At 56.1% G+C, this 17,966-nt stretch overlaps 3 protein-coding genes across 5 annotated transcripts in view; 1 reads left to right on the plus strand and 2 right to left on the minus strand.

The window, feature by feature from the left end:
- Positions 1 to 118: 118 nt before the first annotated feature.
- Positions 119 to 8,744, minus strand: CPT1B (carnitine palmitoyltransferase 1B). The gene is made up of 19 exons (XM_010957323.3): positions 8,249 to 8,744; positions 7,650 to 7,809; positions 7,155 to 7,294; positions 6,675 to 6,852; positions 6,358 to 6,459; positions 6,031 to 6,168; positions 5,857 to 5,934; positions 4,856 to 4,963; positions 4,702 to 4,786; positions 3,840 to 4,035; positions 3,305 to 3,490; positions 3,119 to 3,224; positions 2,906 to 3,022; positions 2,291 to 2,455; positions 2,080 to 2,214; positions 1,832 to 1,984; positions 1,152 to 1,265; positions 596 to 688; positions 119 to 457 (listed from the first exon to the last, which is right to left on the minus strand). The coding sequence occupies exons 2-19, from the start codon at positions 7,788 to 7,790 to the stop codon at positions 374 to 376; spliced, it is 2,319 nt and encodes a 772-aa protein (XP_010955625.2). The 5' UTR covers positions 7,791 to 7,809; positions 8,249 to 8,744; the 3' UTR covers positions 119 to 373.
- A 142-nt stretch (positions 8,745 to 8,886) lies between these two features.
- On the minus strand, positions 8,887 to 12,421 carry CHKB (choline kinase beta). 2 transcript variants are annotated; one of them, XM_074375870.1, is made up of 11 exons: positions 12,010 to 12,421; positions 11,699 to 11,807; positions 11,307 to 11,420; positions 10,977 to 11,143; positions 10,597 to 10,692; positions 10,354 to 10,412; positions 10,185 to 10,266; positions 9,947 to 10,055; positions 9,700 to 9,803; positions 9,321 to 9,402; positions 8,887 to 9,158 (listed from the first exon to the last, which is right to left on the minus strand). In XM_074375870.1, the coding sequence occupies exons 1-11, from the start codon at positions 12,231 to 12,233 to the stop codon at positions 9,084 to 9,086; spliced, it is 1,221 nt and encodes a 406-aa protein (XP_074231971.1). In that variant the 5' UTR covers positions 12,234 to 12,421; the 3' UTR covers positions 8,887 to 9,083. The 2 variants fall into 2 exon arrangements, with proteins under 2 accessions (XP_074231971.1, XP_074231972.1); XM_074375871.1 differs by having other exon boundaries at positions 10,977 to 11,110; positions 12,010 to 12,419.
- Positions 12,422 to 12,592: 171 nt separating this feature from the next.
- MAPK8IP2 (mitogen-activated protein kinase 8 interacting protein 2) overlaps positions 12,593 to 17,966 on the plus strand; it is a 28,119-nt gene continuing 22,745 nt past the window's right edge. For both annotated transcript variants that reach the window (XM_074375868.1, XM_074375869.1), the window contains exons 1-2: positions 12,593 to 12,764; positions 14,124 to 14,226. In XM_074375868.1, coding sequence (XP_074231969.1) covers positions 14,207 to 14,226 — 20 coding nt within the window. In that variant the 5' untranslated portion in view covers positions 12,593 to 12,764; positions 14,124 to 14,206. The remainder of the gene's footprint in view (positions 12,765 to 14,123; positions 14,227 to 17,966) is intronic.

Here is a 17,966-nt window from a genome sequence, read left to right on the forward strand (position 1 = left end):
GAGAGAAGAGACACATTTCAAACCAGATCAGAAGCTTCTCACAAATAGTCTCCCTGGCCTGAGCTAGAGCAGGGGGAGGGCTTCCTAGTTCCCAGACAAAACACAGGTACTTAAATGGTAAAATAAAATTATACAGCCTTATTTTTATTAGCATCTAGCAAGAAAAAAAAAATCAAGACTCCCTCCCTGCTCCAGTCCTACTTCCACCACCTGAGCCCTCAGGGAGCAGTGTCTGCCCAGGGAGCATCTGCTACCAGAGATGTCCCTGGAGCCTGGGCACCAGGGCACGGCCACCCCTTGTGTCTGCAGTCCCACTGCAGGTCCCTTCCCCCATGATGCGGGGACAAAAGGGTAGCTGGCATTTCTCCAGCCCTCAGCGGTCAGCCTTGGGAACTTGGAAAAGATCAGCGATGTCCAGCAGAGCTTGGCGGATGTGGTTCCCAAAGCGCTGGGCGTTCTGTGGGGGCCAAGAGCTCAGACCAACCTCTGGACAGGCCCTTGCCGCTCTGTTCCCACAAGCAAGGATTCTTCCCCAGCCAGACAGGGCCCTGGGGGGTGCCCCTCCTCAGGCTGAGCAGGGGCAGGAGAGACTCACCGTCTCTGAACTTGAGAACTTGCTGGAGACATGGAAGAAGATGGTGTTCTCACCGGCGATCATGTAGGAAACCCCGTAGCCATCGTCTGCTACCTGAGGACAGCAAGAGGGGTGAAGAGGTAAACAAGACCCTAAAAGATCTGAGGTCCAAGCTAATGCTGTCCTTCTTCTGCTTGCCCCCGAAACAGTGTGCGAACCCAGGATCCAGGAGCTCACGTCCCCTCAGGAGGCCAAGATCACTGCCTCTCTCCTGGGGCAGGGGGGGAGGTCTCTAACTCCCTGACAAACTAGCCCACATGAACGTCCTGGTGGGTGAGCTGGACTCCATAAGCCCACTTCAGCAGCCCCAGGGAGGGTCACTCCAGCAGGGATGTTGACATGGGTGGGATCCTAGCCACTTTTCTTCCTGGGGTTGACAGGTACCTGTTTCCTTCCTTCCAGGGTAGGTCCAGGGCTGTGTTCTCACCTCCGGTCTGACCTTCTCAAGGCCCTGCACTCTCCACTGGAACCCCTAGCCCTGGGTCCTGCCCACCCATCGCCCTTCAGGGGCACTTACAGGGCCAAAGCCACCGCCAGCAGCCAGGTGATTGGGGTACTTGTTTGGGTCAAACATGCGGATCTGGAATTGAGCGATCTGGCTGGTGGAGAGACGCCAGGGTTCTGAGAGCACCTGTGACAGGGGGGCCCTAGCAATCAGATGCCACGCACTCAGTGCACCCCTGCAGACAGGTGGTGACCAAGCACCTACGTGAGCCAGGTACAGTCCTGGAGGAGGATGCAGAAGGGACGGAACACAGGACCTTCCTGACTGCTGCTCCTGGTCCCCCCAGTCTGTTCTTACCATCACGGCATCTGCACAAAACCCTCAATCCTGTGACCCGCCCCTCCCCTCCTGTTCCCCGCCTACCCCACACCCCTGCCTCAGTGCCAGCGTTGGCACTCGAGGTTCCCTCCACCCAGACGCTCTGATTCCTCCTAGCCTCTGCACTTTTCTCACAAGCACTGTCACCATCTGACACATCACACATTTGTCTGCCCACCCCACCATGAGAACACCAGTTCCACGAGGGGCAGGCTCCTGCCCAGTGCCAGTTCCACAGGCCTTGGTGGGGTGTAGAGCGGGAAAGCTGGCCCCAGCCATCCAGGGCAACTTCAGGAGAGCCGGCCAGACAGAAAACAGGCTGAGACCCATCAGGAGAGGTCATGAGGACAGAGGACACACCCACCAACACCGACCTCAGCCAGGAAAGGGGAGCTGACCCCCAGGTACTTGGAGACCACATAAAGGCAGAAGAGGTGCCGGTCAATCCCAGCCCCCGTCATTGCCAGGCGGTACATATTCTGGTGCTTCTCGGCAGCCTTCCGGAACAGATCTTGGAGGTCTGCTTTCTGGGGGCAGAAATGGAACAGTGAAGAGTAACCCTGACTCTCGAGGCGGCAGGAGACCGAGGGGTCACTTCCCTACGAGGCCATGGGGGGCTCACCATGTGGCGCCCCTCCACCATGGCCTGAACGAAGGCTGTGGACTCGCGGGTACAGGAACGTACAGTCTCAGTCCGTCCCTCCCGGAACATTCTAGTCATCGAGGCTTCATAGGTCAGGCAGAACTTGCCCCTATCCTGGGGAACACAGAAGGGGAATTTCACAGGTGAACCCTGGTGCCACCTGCCTGCTCAGCAGCCCCAGGGCTCCTACCCGGAAGTGTGCCAGCTGCAGGGCGATCTGCACAAAGGCATCGGGGCTGGTCCGGCACTTCTTGATGAGGCCTTTGCCGAAGGGCAAGAACTGGAAGCAGTACAGCTCCACATCGTCCGCCAGCGCCTTGGCCACCTGGTAGGAACTCTCGATGACCGCCTGGCACTGCCAAGAGATGGAGGGGTCAGCTGAGGGCAGAGCTCTCCAGCAGGACTCCTGGGTCACGTCCAGCAGGACTCCTGGGTCACGTCCAGCAGGACTCCTGGGTCATGTCCAGGAGGCCTAAGAGTCAGCGATGGAGGAAGGCAAGGCTGGGCAGGCCTAGGTGTGCCCGACATCCTCAGGAGGAGGACACACAAAGGACAAGCCAGGGGCATCAGCACAGAGGCCAGGTTGGGCTTTGTCAGGGAGGGAGGCACTGACAGGTGTTCAAGACACGAGCTCACACCTCACATCTTTCTCCAACCCCCGGGTGGCCCTGGGGTCTCTGTTTTCCCTGTGGCCAGTGTGGGCCATGGGGCACTCCTGTCCCCTCCCCTAAGAACAAGGCCACAGAACATCTCAGATACTTGTCACTTTCGCACACCCGTCCCTGCCCTTTCTTGGCCTGCACACCTGCTCAGGGATGTCCCACTGCAGCCGCTGAGGGGGTGCCAGCACAGGGTTTGGTTTACCCAGACAGTGCCCAGTCTCTGCGTAGCCCAGGTGGAAGGCGTCAGTGCCCACAACAAACTGTAGGGAAAAGGTCGGGCTGAGAGGCCGTCCTGCCACCTCCACCCCTGGCGCCACCCTGAGTCTGCCTTGCGGGGACCCGTCTGGGCCTGTTACCTCCCAGAGGTGCCCTATGATAGGGGCATCTGCCCACGCGTGTTCTGTGTTGAGGCCCAGCTGGCCGTTCTTGAAGGCAATAAGTGTGAAGGACTTGTCGAACCACCTGTGGGAGGAGATGGGCAGTGACGCAGAGGCCAGCGGGGGAGCCCGAGGGGCCGTGTGGGAGACCTGGGGCTGCTGTACCTGTTGCAGCAGTTGCCATGCAGCAGGGCCTTGCCATACAGGCTGAGGCTGGCCTCGTCTTCGGGGTCATAGCCATGAGACTCCTCGTCCAAAGCAACAAAGAAAGCGGCGCGCTCGATGGCATCCAGCGCGGCCTTGTTCTTGCCAGAGCTGAAGAAGGCCTGGCGTGCCTGCGCCCACTCCACCCTGAGGGCATGAGGGCAGAGAGCAGTGGGGTCACTGTGGGCTTGAGGGCACCTCCTGTGACCTGGCAGGGCCTGGAGCTGGGGTGAGATGGGGCTACTGGGCTGTTCTGTAGGGGTCCCACTCTCATACCCACCTAGCCACCTCCAGTCACAGCAGCCACCCCGCCACCGTTACCACCAGCACCCCTCACAGCCGCAGGCCCTTGTTTACACAGGATGTTGGGGCCACCACGCCCTCCCTTGGTCATGCCTCTGGCCCTGAGTTCCAGGGTGACAGGCAGGGCCGAACTCCTCTCCTAACAGCAGCCCAAACCTCAGCCAGGACCATCCCTGCCTGCAGGCCCCAGTACCTTCCCCCAGCAGTGAGGGCCGCCAGTCTCTCCTCCCCAGGCTGAGGTGGGGAGGGGTCGTCCAGGATCCTCTGGAACTGCATCTCCAGGTCTCGAGGCTTGAGCAGGTGGGAGCCTTCGTAGAGCCACACCTTGAAGAAGCGGCCCTTGTGGTAGACAGCAACATGCCTGCTGTCCGTGAGGTGCTGCAGCACGTCTGTGACAGGCCAGTGGGTGGGCTGAGGCAGGAAGGCAGGGAGCACCCTCCTCCTGCTGCCACTCCACCCTGCACCGGCCCACCAGCCTTGCACTCAGTGGCCTGTGTAGACCCTGCTGTGTCAGGCCTCCTGGCCTCCTTCCCCGGAGGAATCTGCTGGTACTAAGCCAGGCCCTGGGCTGGGCGCTTCCGTATTTCTCATTTAATGCCAACAACAGTCCTGTGAGGCATTTCACAGAAGAGGAAACCAAAACTCTAGGAAATAACACAGGCTGTCCCAGCATCAGACATGCGGGCTGCAGCTCAGCCTGCCTGGGACGAGCCCACCCCTCCTCCCAACAGGCTCCTGGAAGGGCAGGCTCAGCCAGGGCAGCGGCAGGCCTCCTGCTGCTCTTCACCCCAGCCTACCTTCCCCGCACTGGGAGCCTCTGCAGGGAAGGGGCTCTGTTCAGGGCCTCTCGGGGTCCTGGCACCGGCCCTGTGCCTCTAAGTAGTATGTATCTACTATTGGTCAAAAACTGACTTTTTTGCAGTTACACGACCCTGAGACATCAAGGATGCCTGGTGACCAGCAGGCAGTAGGGCACCTAGCCCTGGTGGGCCCACAGCTGGGAGGGAGGGGTTCCATCCCAAGGGCTCCCTACAGGTGCCTGGCCATGGTCGTACCTGCGTCCTTCCCTGGGATCCGGGTGGTGTTGAACATCCTCTCCATCTGGTAGGAGCACATGGGCACGATGCCAAGCGCCATCACCTGGGAGGAAGGCCCAGCTCAGACCCCGGCCTCCTCTTCGGGCCACACCCTCAACCCAACCCGACTCACAGGCTTGATCTCTTCACGGTCCAGTTTACGGCGATACATGATCATGGCATGGACGGCGTTTCCCAGGCGGGCCGCCTGCACATCTGTGTTCTTGACAAGCACTAAGTCCTACAGTGACAGAGCAGGGCCTGCAGAGTGGCTGTGACAGGGGTGCACAGTGGCACCTCTCTGTCCCCTTTCCGCAGTCTGTCCTGCACACTCTGTGAGGGTGAACTGCCAGAGATGAAAGGCACAGCTGATCACGTCACCCCCCGCCCCAGCTTCAACCTGAGTTGCTTTTCTAAACCCGGTGTGTTTGTTGATGTTTTGTTTATTTTCCTTTGAGAAAGGCGTTCCATTACTACAAAATAGCTTAAAGCCTCTGGTGGACAAGGTACGGGTACGTTTCTGGAAGGGCAGCTTTGTGGAGGAGGGGAAGGCCAGCACGCAACTGAAAATGGGCTCTAGAAGCAGGAGTGGAAGGAGGTGCGGAGGCCTGTGCCTGGGCAGCAGGGAGGCCCAGCTGGTTGCGCACAGCCTTACACTGGGAGCAGGAGAAAGCCTGTCACGTGGGGCGGGGACCAACAGGGACCTCCTGAGCTCTGAGAAGTAGCCCTGTGTTTGTACAGTGACACGGAGACGTGCTTAAGGAAGTTTCCTAGTAATGACGTCAGGACAGCTGGGAAGCCGTGACTGGAAAGCCAGCGAGGGAAGCAAGGAAGGGAGGGACAGAGCCTGGACTGGGCATGGCAGTGAGCCTGAGTTGCTCTGGGAGTGACAGTGTCAGGCTTTGGAGTCTACTGGGTTCTCCACATCCTCAGTACCGCCATCATCTATAAGCTGCTTTCTGAGTATTCTTCCAGGATATGCCCCGCTCCATCTCCCCTTTCTTTTAGGCCTCATCCCAGGACCCCTACTTGCCCGCAGAAACCACCACCAGGGCTCTGGGATGTCCTCCAGTTCCTCTGCCCTAAGACCATGGCCGTGGACAGAGCTGAGCACACAGGAGCCCCACTTCTTACCATGACGTAATAGTTGCTGTTCACCATGAGGGGGGTCCTGCCTCGAAGGTAGACATACTCTTCCCACCAGTCACTCACCTGTGGGTGGGTGGGAGGTTAGAGCTGGGTCGGAGTGGGGTTGTGGGCAGCCAGGACCCAGGGTGGGTGAGGGTCAGCCCATGAGGTGGAACTCACATAGTTAGTTGCCCACCACGACTTGAGTACCAGGTACTTCTGCAGCCTGGGGGCAGTCTTCTCCTGGAATTCCTTGGCCAGCACCTCCATTCGGCAATATTCCTCATCATCCAATAAGTGTTGCACAGACTCTAGGTACTGTCCAGCCAAGTCATTGTCCGTGTGAGGGCCAGTCAGCAACACTTGCCTCAGTCCTGACCCTCTTCCAGACCCAGCCCCAAGGATCTCTCTCAAGCCCACTCTTCGTAGGGGACAGTCCCTTGTGTTTGGACAAGTCCTCTGAGTTCAACCTGCCCTGCCCACTGGGATGCCTGACCAGGCCCTCACCCGATGAACTGTGGCCGGCACGCTGGGCACGGGAAGCTTGGGCAGAGAAGCCTGGAAGCTGTAGAGCATGGGTCGCCGACTGGATAGAAGGCGGACACAGATCTGAGGGTACAGAACCGAGAATGTCAAAGTGGAAGCTGGAGGAAAGAATGGAAACTAGCAACCACTTGAGAAGCTGCCCCAGACTCTCGGAACCAGGACAAACCCTGCCAGCCACCAGTGCCCTGCCTGGCTGTCCCCTCCAGCTCAGAACCCAAAGTAAGGCCCTGGGTGGTCTCAAACCAGATGCCTGAACCCCTCCGTCAGCTTCTGCTCACAGCCCAGACTTTGGTGAAGCAGCTGGTCTTGCCATGCATCTCAAACATCCAACCGTGGTAGGAAAGCAGCAGTTTCAGGGTTTGCCGGAAGAAGAAGATGCCCATCATCCAGACCCCCGTGGAGAAGACAGCCATGCTGAGAAGTGCCCGGGTCTGTGGGGTCCGGTAGGGGCCACATCTGTCAGGGAAGGGGAGGGGACTGCAGGGGGTCCGCTCAAGAACAGCCCTGGGGAAATTCTGAGTCTGCTGTCCTGATGGATGTGAGCCATCTCGCGGGAGGCAACAAGGAGAAAAGCCTCCCTGGACTCGCATCTGAGCTGCTGAGTGCATCACACATGAACTTACAGAAGTGGGACTGAGATGATGGTTGCCCTCAGGTGAGGGCTGCCCCATGACCTCCCATGGCCGTGGTCCCATACCTGCCCATCAGGAACCCTGACCATGGAGCCCACCCAATCCTCTCATGGCCCGGCTTCTTACCTCTCAGGAAGACATCTCTGGATATAACAGACTAGCCCTCTGGAAATATCCACGTTGCAGTAGGAGGAACCCACTGTCGTTATGACGACGACCAGCCAGCTGGTGGGGCTGCCAGGATACACGCCCCTGAGGATGCCATTCTGTGGGCCAGAAACAAGCAAGCTCACAGAGCAAGGACTGGGATAAGCAGCGCCTATGAGGTCTGCCTGGTTTTACTCCTCCTTCATGTCTGGTGTCCCCCCTCCACACTACCATACCTGCAGCACCTGGTTACTCAGTGTCCCACTGCCACTTCCTGTACACCTGTCTCCCCTCCACACCTTGAGCACCCCTCTGGTTTCTGCACTGCTGGAGCCTGTCACTCAGCAGAACTGCCAACCAAGGTGGGGGTGGAGGACCCCGAAATGGGCAGTGGCTCACACCTGGCTTCTGCATCCCTGGAAGGCTCTATTCTGCACCTGCTGGGAGGAACAGACCAGAACCACCTGCGCCAACCTTGATGCGAATCAGGCGTTTCTTCCAGGAGTTGATGCCGGACAGGTAGATCTGTTTCAGGGCCTCCCGACTGAGCCGGAAGTCGACCCCTTCTGGGGTCACGGTGAACTGGAAGGCCACAGCCTGGTGCGCTTCCGCCATCCTGGGGGTTGGTGGGCACCTGGGAGGCGGCAGGAGGGTGCGCGGGCGGGCTCATCCGGCCCCCGCCGAAGCCCACCCCACCCCCGCCGCCGTCTACGTCCCTGCCTGCCCCTCACCCTGCCGAGCCAGGTCATCGGCCAGCCCCAGCAGTGCCGAGGCCCCACCCTTGGACCCTGAGCTTGGCCAACTGCCGCAGAATCTTCATGCAGTGGTGCAGGGGTCAGGGAGGGGCTCAGGGCCATGAAAACTTAAGGAGTCCTGAGAACAGTGAAAAGTAGCCTGGGGGTGGGGGCAAGAGGAGTACCGGAATAGGAGCTGATCTGGTCTCGAGTGAGGCGGGGCCTGGGTATCCCTAGCCCCACCACGTGGGACCCTGGCACCATCCTTGACACCCCCCTCCTCCGCACACCCTCCCCTCCGCACCCCAGCGGCCCTGTACCACCCCCAACTCCACTCACGGCTTGAGTTTGCTCCTGTCTGCTTGTGGGGCCAGTAGCTCTGGCCCGTGTCCCCACGTCCTTCAGGCCTGGCCACCTCTGCCCCGCCCTCACCAGGAACCTGATATCCACTCCCAAATTTGGGTTGAGAGAACAGATGTGGGGCAGCAACCAGAATCTACCCCCCTTGGTGGTGGGAATCAGGAGTTGGGGGCTGGGTTTCTGCAAGCTGAATATCGCTCAAAGGTCTGGGAACCTGGTGGGGGGCCCAACAGGTCTCACGTGAGGATGGTGGCAGTAGAGCTAAAAATAGCCAAATGTAGGGAAAAGGTCATCAGTGTGTCAGCTGTGCCTTCTGTTCCCTGATCTCCAGGGCTCAGGGTTGGGCATGCCCACCCAAGGGCCCTCTTTGTAATCTATTTCTCCCCAGACCCCCACCCAAGTCCTCCTAGAATTTGTCACTCCTAAGCTGGAGCCAGGGAGGGGGAGAGCAGGGGCTCCAACTGGCAGAATGAACCCGTAACCACTTTCAAGCCCAGATCACCCAACAGCCATGCTTTTCAGGAGAGGAAACAGGCTCCACGCAGTGGTCACTTTGTTAATCTGTGTGCACTCTTTGGTTGGTACTTTGTGCTGTACTGAGTAGGGCTGGGAGAGTGTGAAGGAAGAAGCTAGTTTATTGTCTTAAGGTACACAGCTGTCCAGTTGCCTGCAGTGGGACCACGAAGGAGTCAGCCTCTTTAACCCCAGTCTCACTCAGGGGCTCAGCCCAATCCCCAGGGCCTCCCTTTTGTCCCTCCAAGGTCCTGCCCTGGAGACTCTGGGAGAAATCCAAGGAGTGGGGGGGGGTGGAGAGTCAGGACGAGGAGTGGAAGTTGGTCAGCTGTCCCTTCTGCTGGAAGTAGAACTGGAACCGAGACTGGGCATACTCCTAGGGAAGGAAACCCACCCCACAGACTGGTGAGAAAGCTTAGGACTAGTACCCCACAGCCCCTCAGTCTGCCCACAGCCACCTGGGACTGCCCACAGATCTGGAGGACCCGAGGCTCCTGCTGCTCCCCACCCCCCCAACTCACCCACCTGGGTTACTTACCATGTAACCAAATTCTATAGTGGACATGGATGCCTGGAGGATGGACCAGAGACCCCAAAAGAAATGAGATGCCAGAGCATACCTGACGGGGGCAGGAAAAGGGGGGTTCAGAGCACATTTGGCATTGCCTGAACCCCTTCCCCGAGGCTGGTCAAGCCTCAAAACCCTAACTTCTCTCCCATCGCCCTAACCTCTACCTTGTCCTGATTCTTCCCACTTTTAAACTCTTCTTCCTTGTCAGCCTCTGACCTGATCCTCGCTTCCTGCTCCCACTGTGCACTGTCACCTCTCCTGCAGCCCAGCGAGTCTACCTGCCTCTTCCTCAGCCCCTCTTTCCTCCGCAACCTGCTCTACCCCTGCCCGATCCGTCTTTCCTCACCGATTAACCTCTACCAGCAAATCTGCCTCCAGTTTCTTCTGCTCCTCTGGGGAGATGGTCTCACCTTTCTTTACCTCTGCCAGGTAGTGGCGAATAAAATGGAGCTGAGATGAGCAGACAAGAGTCAGGAAATGGGGAGACTGAGGAGCATTTCCCAGTAAACACCCTTTCCCACCATTCCTTCCAGACTTCACCTTCCTTCTCCCTCATAGGACAGGTCCAGCTCCCCAGCTCCTGGCCCACATACCTGCTGTCCCCGGGTGGGGTAATTTGCAGGCTGCGCTTTGTAGAAAGGCCATTCCTCGTGAGTATAATCGTAAACCCACTCACAAAAATGATTCCCAATGTCAAAGCCCCTGGGGAAATAAGGTGGACATTCAGTCCCTAAATATGCTGGGCAGCTGGGATGCAGCGATGAAGGTCTGGTCTGCTTTTCCAGGGCACTGTGGGAATGGACCCACAGGAGGCCATCCTCTCACCCTCACCTGTAGTTATAACTGCTGTACTCGAAGTCAACTAGCATGAGGCTGTCGGCACTTTCTGGTTCTGAGAGCAGTAAGATGTTCCCTGGGGGAATGTGGTGAGGTTCTGGTCACTCCGGGGCCCTCTGGTCCCCCTCACCTTAGGTTGGGAGACTCAGATGCCTTCTCCTACCTTCCTGGATATCATTGTGGCAGAAGACCACTGGTGATGGGGTGGAGTCTAGCAACTTCCTGCAGGAGAACAGGGGCATGGGTCTTGAGCAGGGGTGACGAAAGGAGGGTCAGAGCCACTCTCGTGGGCTCAGCTTTGACCCCAGCCCTCAGGAATCCTGGGGAGGACTCCACTAGGTGGCTGGAGCTACCTCCTGTGCTCTTCCGTCCCTCTCCCCGCCAACCCCGTCCTACCTGCCCTCACCTGAGGTTGCCCATCTCATCCTTCAAGCTGTACATCTCCAGCAGGTTCATCTGGGAGAGGCCAGTGGGGGGCAGGTCCTGGATCTGCTTTAAGTACCTGAGGCCCAAAGAACAGGGTACACTCCCTCTGCTGTCCCTCCCCACCCCTCTCCTGTCTACCCCAGGCCAGGCTGTCCCACCCGTCCTGTCACTGCATGACTGGTCTGGCAGTCGTTTGGAAGCCTGTCCTATGAGAGAACAGGACAGACACTGGGACACCTGATCCACTCAACTGGAGGCTTGTACAGAGTCATGGACGCATTCAGCCACAGGCTAGCAGAGTAGCTGCCAGCATGTAGGTTCAGCCTGTGTGCAGGAGCCCCGACGAGGCCCCTGACTCACCGCTCCATGGTCCCAAATAGCCAGTGGGGCTCCTTAGTGAAAGGCATCTCCATGCCGTGGAACCGGGCCATCTTCGTGGCAATGGCTGCAGACAACACCGGCTCTCGAAGCTCGTGAGTCTTCAGTGGCCGGCTCTGCACCCAGGAACCTATCAGAGTGTGAGGGGACTGGGGCAGGAGGGGGAAGGGTAGGGGGATGGGGGGGTGCAATCAAGGGCTTGGGGAAAATCCCCTACCTAGGGTGAGGGATGTGAAGGCAGACACTGGGAAGGGGGGTAGGGGCTGGGGAAGGAGGTGCTTCGGGGAGGTCAGGGCCGGGCTGAGCTCGTACTGGGATGTACTGTTCCAGCCGGCCCTCTGGAAAGACTCCGTAGAGCTGGGGCCCCAGCGACCGCTCTGCAAGGATGGCGAACATCACACTTTCAAGGACTAAGGAGTCCACGCCCTGAAGGAAGATGGACAGCGAAGGGGCCACAGTCACGAGGGGCCAGAGGCAATGTGGCGCCAACACACAGAAGGGTCTGCTTTCTCCTCCCACCACAGCGGGGACTTCCTGTCCTATAGCCTAAGGCTCCAGGGCTCAGGCTTTAGTGTCGTAATGGGCAAAACACTAAGCCCCTGAGCCTCAGTGTCCTCAACCGCGCAGCGGGGACAATACCACCTGCCACACTTAAGTGAGACGTCTAGGGCCACTGGCCACTGCGGCGCTCACTCCCTCCTCACCTGCAGGATGGCCCCATACAGCCGCAGTAGCACCTCCCGGGGCTCCTCGCCGACGCTGGGCAGGTGGTCCGGCAGCGAGCAGCGGAAGAGCAGGTTACTGAGGCCTCCGCTGCGGACCCACAGCAGGGCGCCCTCAGCCCGCGGTCCGCTCCAGCAGCCCCGCGTCCAGCCCCCGCGCCCTGGGCTCCCCTGCCACTCACGGCCCCGCCACACCCCCCGGCCACAGGAACGCAGAGTGTCCCGAGGGCCGGACCTGGCCCTGACCCCGACCCCGGCCCGCGCACAGGAGGGTCTGACCCCTGACCTCCCACCTCACGGGGTCAACCCTCAGCTCCTCCGGCCGCACTCGGCGCCAGGCCCCGCCCAGGTACTCCCGGCACCACTGGTAGGCTCGGCGCTCGGCGTCTCGCGACCGCACCGAGCCGCGCCGTCGGTTCGGGGCCGTGTCGGGGCATTTCGACGGCCGCAAGCTGTCCTTGGACAAGCAGCCTCCGACAGCCCCGCCTTCGGCCACAGCGCTCCCATCGGCCGCCATGGCGCGGGCTCAGCCGCGCCCAACGCCTTGCCGCGCTCGGCTCCTTCCGGTTGCGCTCGGCTCCGCTTCCGGCCAGCCTGCGCTTCTCGGGTCGTACTCGGGTCTCTCAGGCTCTATTCGGCTCTTTGCGGCTCTGCTCTGCTCTCTAGGAGACCCTGTTCCGGGTGCTATTTCCGAAGGCTGTGTCCCGCCCCTGCTCGGAGAGAAGACCAATGGCCTCTCTCTATGGGTGGGGCCGCTCGAAAGACACGTCGCTGTTTGGACTGTAACCCGGAAACAGGAAATAGTGCAGGCCAATCAGAAGCGCCGTGAGCGGTCAGGCTCGCGGCACAGCCCCGTGTCACGTGGGCGGGTGGCCAGTCCGCTGCCGGGTGTCTGGGGGAAAGTGCCGGTGAGGCAAAGTGGGCCTTCGCTAGGGTCGCGGAGCGGACTAGACAACGCAGGCAGGGCGGCAGAAGCCCTCTCACTGGACAGATTTGGCCCCCGGAACAGTCGGAAGGAAGACTGTTGAGTGTGTGGCGAGTCCTGAGTGTGAGTCACACCGGGGAGGGGAGAGTGTGTGTGACTCACATCTAGGGGTGGAGAATGTAGGTGCCAAATTTGTTGATGAGTAACCTTAAATCCCGAATCACCGCTGAGACTCCCTTGCCAGTTGAAGCGCACCTCTGAGAGGAGGCTCTTGTTACCCTGCTTGAAACTAATGTCTCCAAGCCCCGCTCCACTACCCCTCTGGCCTCCAGACATAAAATCGGTTACAAAATCTACTCAGGAGGAGAGGCTCACACCCTGGAGCAGACCCCTGGGGCTGCATCACGTCTCCTCGTCCCACTGCGGCAGTGTGAAATGCCTCCTTGCGTTTCTTCTGCTCCAAGCTAGAGTGGCAACCGGGAAGACTTGACCCACGGGCATCTGTGGGAGCGCGTGTTGGACCACAGTGTTCTTTGGGGTAAAATAGATGCGCAGCTGACGAGTGGTGTTTGATTTGAATAATAAGAAAGAAACCAATTATTAGTGATCAGAAGGTGAAAGTCAGTTGCTGCAGCAGAAAATCATGATCGCTCATTCTTTACTTAAATTTGAGCCAGTTCTGAGACCTGGACTGGAGCCCACTGGTTGAAAGGGAGGCTTGATCCCCTACAGAAAGGATCCTGCAATGCCACCATAAGCACATAAAAAATATTTCTCCAGTCCTTCCCCAAGGGACCTATTGCCTCTTGACAAAGTAAGGAATTTAACTTTGAAAAAGAGACTACCCAGATTTTTTAAGGGCTGTTAGGTATAAGATATGAACTGATGGTGTGTGCCAGGGTGCGTGAAACATCATGAGCCACTGGTTTGGGTAGGGGCTATGGAAGTCAGATGATAAATGGAGTCCTGACCCAAGTCTTGTGGTCACTTCTCTGGTCCCAGTGCATACTTTGGATAATTATACCCAGCAGTGGGCAGAGCCTGCATATTGCTCCCTGACTTGTGGAATAAAAATCATAGCAGGAAGCGTGGGAGCCTCTGAAGCTCCGCATCCCCTCCAATAGTGGGATCCATGTGGGGTTGCAGAGACTGCTCACTTGCAAAGATATAAATCCCCGTTATTTCCTCTTCAGTTCACCTGTATGGCCCCTGCAACATCCAGATGGATTCAAGAAAATGATGGTGGACTAGCACAAACTTAGCTAAGTAGCACCCCAATCAGCAGCTGTGTCAGTTGAGACATCTGTGCTGAAACTGGTAATGCACTTCTGACACTTGATAATGCAATTGATGTGAACATGCTTTTCAGTTTCCAGTAGTAAAGTACATTTCCAAGAGCAGTTTACTTTCATGTGGGAAGGGCAGCCAAACATACACATTGTCTTGCTTCAAGGCTGTTTTAACTCGTGCTTTCTGTCACAGTGCACTCCACTGAGACCTTGAACACCTGGACATTCTGCATAACATTGATGACATCATGCTAACTGGACACGGTGAAGAAGGAAATGACAAATCACTGTCCCAGGTAAGACAGTGCATGTTGGAGGATGAGAGATAAACCCTCAGAAGTTCTGGAGCCTGTCATCAGTGAAGTTTCCAGGGGTACAATGTTGTAGGGCAAAGCAGGGCACCACCTCTAAGGTAAGGACACATGATTGCATCTTGCATCCCTATCATGAAGAACGAGGCCTATCACTTGATGCACCTCTGGATTTTGGCGTCAGCATGTACCACACTCAGGAGTGCTGTTCTGACCCATTTATCGGGTGACTTGGAAGACTGCCAGTTTTGAGTGGGGCGCAGAGAAAAGGAAGGCTCTGGTGAAGATCCTGATTGGAGGATGGGTTCCCCTGCCACATGGCAGAACCAGTGGGTTATGGTGGGCTTATTTGTGGTAAACAGGGACCCTGTGTGGCACCTTTGGCAGGTTCCAACAGGAGATTTGCAGTGCAGACACTGGGATTCTGAAGCAAGACCATGCCTGCTGCAATGAAGAACTACTCAGCAATGGAAAGCAGCTTCTGGCACAAGACTGGTCCGAAGTAGAGACTGCCTGCCTGATTATGGGGCATCAGATGACCCTGTGACCCCATCTGCCTGTCCTGAGCTAGGTATTGGCAGGTCCACCAAACAAATAGGTTAAGCAGGCTCAGTAGCAATTCACTGCACAATGAAACAGGATTAGACCTGAGCCTGTCCAGGGAGTACTGGTCATTTGTAGAGGCTACTGTGGCCCCCACATTGCCTACTTTGTTGTACCAATGCTTCTCTCTTAGCAGACAGCAAGAAAAATTTAGGTCTGGCTCACAGGTGGGTCAGCTTGATGTGTTGATAAGAGCTGAAAATGAACTGCTGCTGCACTACCATCCATTCAGGGTGGCTCTGAAGGACAGTAATGAGGACAGTTCCTCCAGGGAGCAGAGCTTCAGGCAGCACACTTGGATACCCACTTTATGGGGAAGAGCAGGGAGGAGTGGACAGAACAGGGGCCTAAGGAAGATGTGCACTGAACTTCTGGGTCGAGACAGATGTCTTGCTGCTTAGTCAGGGATCTGGGAAGAGCAAGAGGGGAATATTGGAGACAGGGAGGTCTGGGAAAGAAGAGGGACCTATAGGAGTGGTCACAAGTGTGTGCATCTTTGTGCCTCATGTTAATACCCATTGCAAAGAGGTCACTGAGCAGCAAAGTGAATGGATGCAGCCAGCTTCTGTCCTTGGCTACCCTTATGCTTGTAAGGTGGACCCATGAATGGAGTTGCCATGGTGGCAGTCTATGCCCACCAACATGGACTCTCTTACCAAGGCTTATCTAACTGCCTATGAATCTTACTGCCTATGAATGTCTGACCTGTTAGCAGCCAAGATTAGTGCTGAGCTCCTGATATGGTACCATTCCTAGATGACTCAGTGACAGGTTGGTTACAGCAGATCCTTTCCACCCAGGAGAGATTCATCCTTGCTGGAATTGACACCTGCTCTGGATATGCGTTTGCCTTCCTTATCCACAAGGTCTCAGAGTAGCATCACTGTCAGGCAGCTGAGAGGATGCTCAATTTACCAACACAAGATCATGTATAGCACATATATGTATATATGTGTACATGTATAACCTCGGGCCAAGAAACTTGTTTTACGGTGAAGCGCACAACAATGTGTGGATTGCCACAGGACCACTGCTTCTCCAATATCCTGTATTACCTACAAGCAGCCTGTCTCATGGAAGGAAGGAATGTCCTCACAAAGACTTAGCTAACGTGCCAGCTCTAGGGCAGTATCCGGAGAAGCTGGAGTATATACACAACTCAAAGCCTAGCGTATGGTTCCCCAGGAGATAAAATACATGGATCCAGGAACAAAGTCACAAGTCCAAGAACCCAGGGGTTGGTATTAGCTATCCCCCGCAATTGTTCTCAGTAACCCACGTATACAAGTTTCACATTCTGTCTCTGTAACATTAAGCTCTGCTGAATTAGACCTCCTGGCTCCCTGGTGGGGAGCACTTCCATGAGGGGACTTCCACTGATTCTAGGGGAGGACGCCTCCACTGAGCCTGAATCTGCAAATTCCAGCAGGTCATTTTGAGCTCCTCATGGAGAACCAGCAGGCAAAGGAGAAGGGGATAATAGATCCTGATTATTATGAGTAGATAGGGTTGCTACTACTTCATAAGGCAATCAGGAGTTGGTCTGGCCTGGAGAGTTTACGTGGTTCTGTCTGGTTGCTTCCATGCCACGTGGTGACAGCAGCCACAGCCTGCCAAAGGCAAGGCAACCAAGGGCTCAGAACCCTCAGGGATGAAGGTCTGAGTCATCCATCCAGGAAAGCCATATAGACCAGCTGAAATGCTGGCTGGTGGTGAGGGAAATCTAGAGGAGGAGGTAACCAGTATCAGTTACAGCCTCAGGAGCAGGTGCAGCAGTGGGGACTCTGTTTGTTCTACTAATGCTCTTGTGTTAAGGCTTTTGTAAATGTGACCTTCGAGACTTTGGCTCAAAAAATCATGGCAACGTGGACTTAGTGTAGTACCTGAGTAGATCTATTGGGTGCAAGGTCTGGTGTCTTGACTGATGCCCTGAGCACACCTTTAATTGCAATGGACTTACAGAGCTGCATCTCTGGCACCTGCTGTGTATCTTTGCATTTTCTGCCCAGGCCTTCTCTGACACAGCAGGAGCCCACTTGGTCTGCTTACCAGCACAGTCTAGGTCCCTGGGGGCAACCTCAGGGACTGGAGACCGGCGTCGGTGGATGAGTAGTTGGACAATCCTAGGAGGCACTCTGTACACTTATCAGGAGGTCGTGGTGAAGTCAAGGTGCTGTTAGCCAGAGCAGAAACCTCAGGACCGTGCTATGTTTTGATTCCTCCATTTCTGTCTCACTCTTCCCCTACTCCATTTATGTTTCCTGGAATCACTTCCTGAACAAACCACTAATACCTAAGTCTTTGGGACTGAAGTCACTGTCACTGGGCTGAAATTGTTGTGTTGGTAAGGCTGCACTCTCTCTGGAGGCTCTAAGGGAGGATCCACTCCTTGCCGCTCTGGTAGATGCGGGCTTTACTTAGCATGTGTCTGCGTCACTCGTCTCTGGCTCCATGGCCGTCATTGCTTCCATCTCTCCTGTCTGTGCAATCTCCCTCATTCTCTCTTATAAAGATGCTGCGATGGTATTTAGGGCCAACCCGGATAATCCAGGATAATCTCTTCATTGCAGAATCCTTGATTTAATCAAATCTGCGCAGATCCTTTTTCCAAATAGGGTAACACTTACAGGTTCCAAGCGTTAGAACATGGATATCTCTTGAGAGACCATTTTTTTCAGCCTACCAGAGTCACGAATTCTTTCTCTCACAGCTTTCAGCTTATCAATCCATTGTGTCCCAGTCCTTGAATATTGCAGTCAAACAGTTCTGAGTCCAGCCTAATTTTTCTCCTTGGACAGAATTTAATTTTTCTGACTAAATACTTGAAGAAGTATGGTATATGCATGAGGGAATGATTTATTTATTTATTCACTTAAAATGATAATAAGCCCTCAGATGTTAGCATAAATAACTATTTTATAAAATAAAAATTTGATGAGAATAGTGGCCTTCTTTTTACATTTTTGCAAGTTTCTTTATTGCCTGCTTAGTTGGAGACAGCTGGTCCCCATAGCTGCTTCTGCAGTCAGTCTCTTCCAATGTATTGTTTTAGTTGAAACATGAAGAAAATCCAGCCTCACTCAGATTTCTAGTTGGAAACCTTTTCAATTGGTTTTTTTAGA

Source organism: Camelus bactrianus, chromosome 12, assembly GCF_048773025.1.
Source record: "Camelus bactrianus isolate YW-2024 breed Bactrian camel chromosome 12, ASM4877302v1, whole genome shotgun sequence".
In the NCBI taxonomy this organism is placed as follows: Eukaryota; Metazoa; Chordata; class Mammalia; order Artiodactyla; family Camelidae; genus Camelus; species Camelus bactrianus.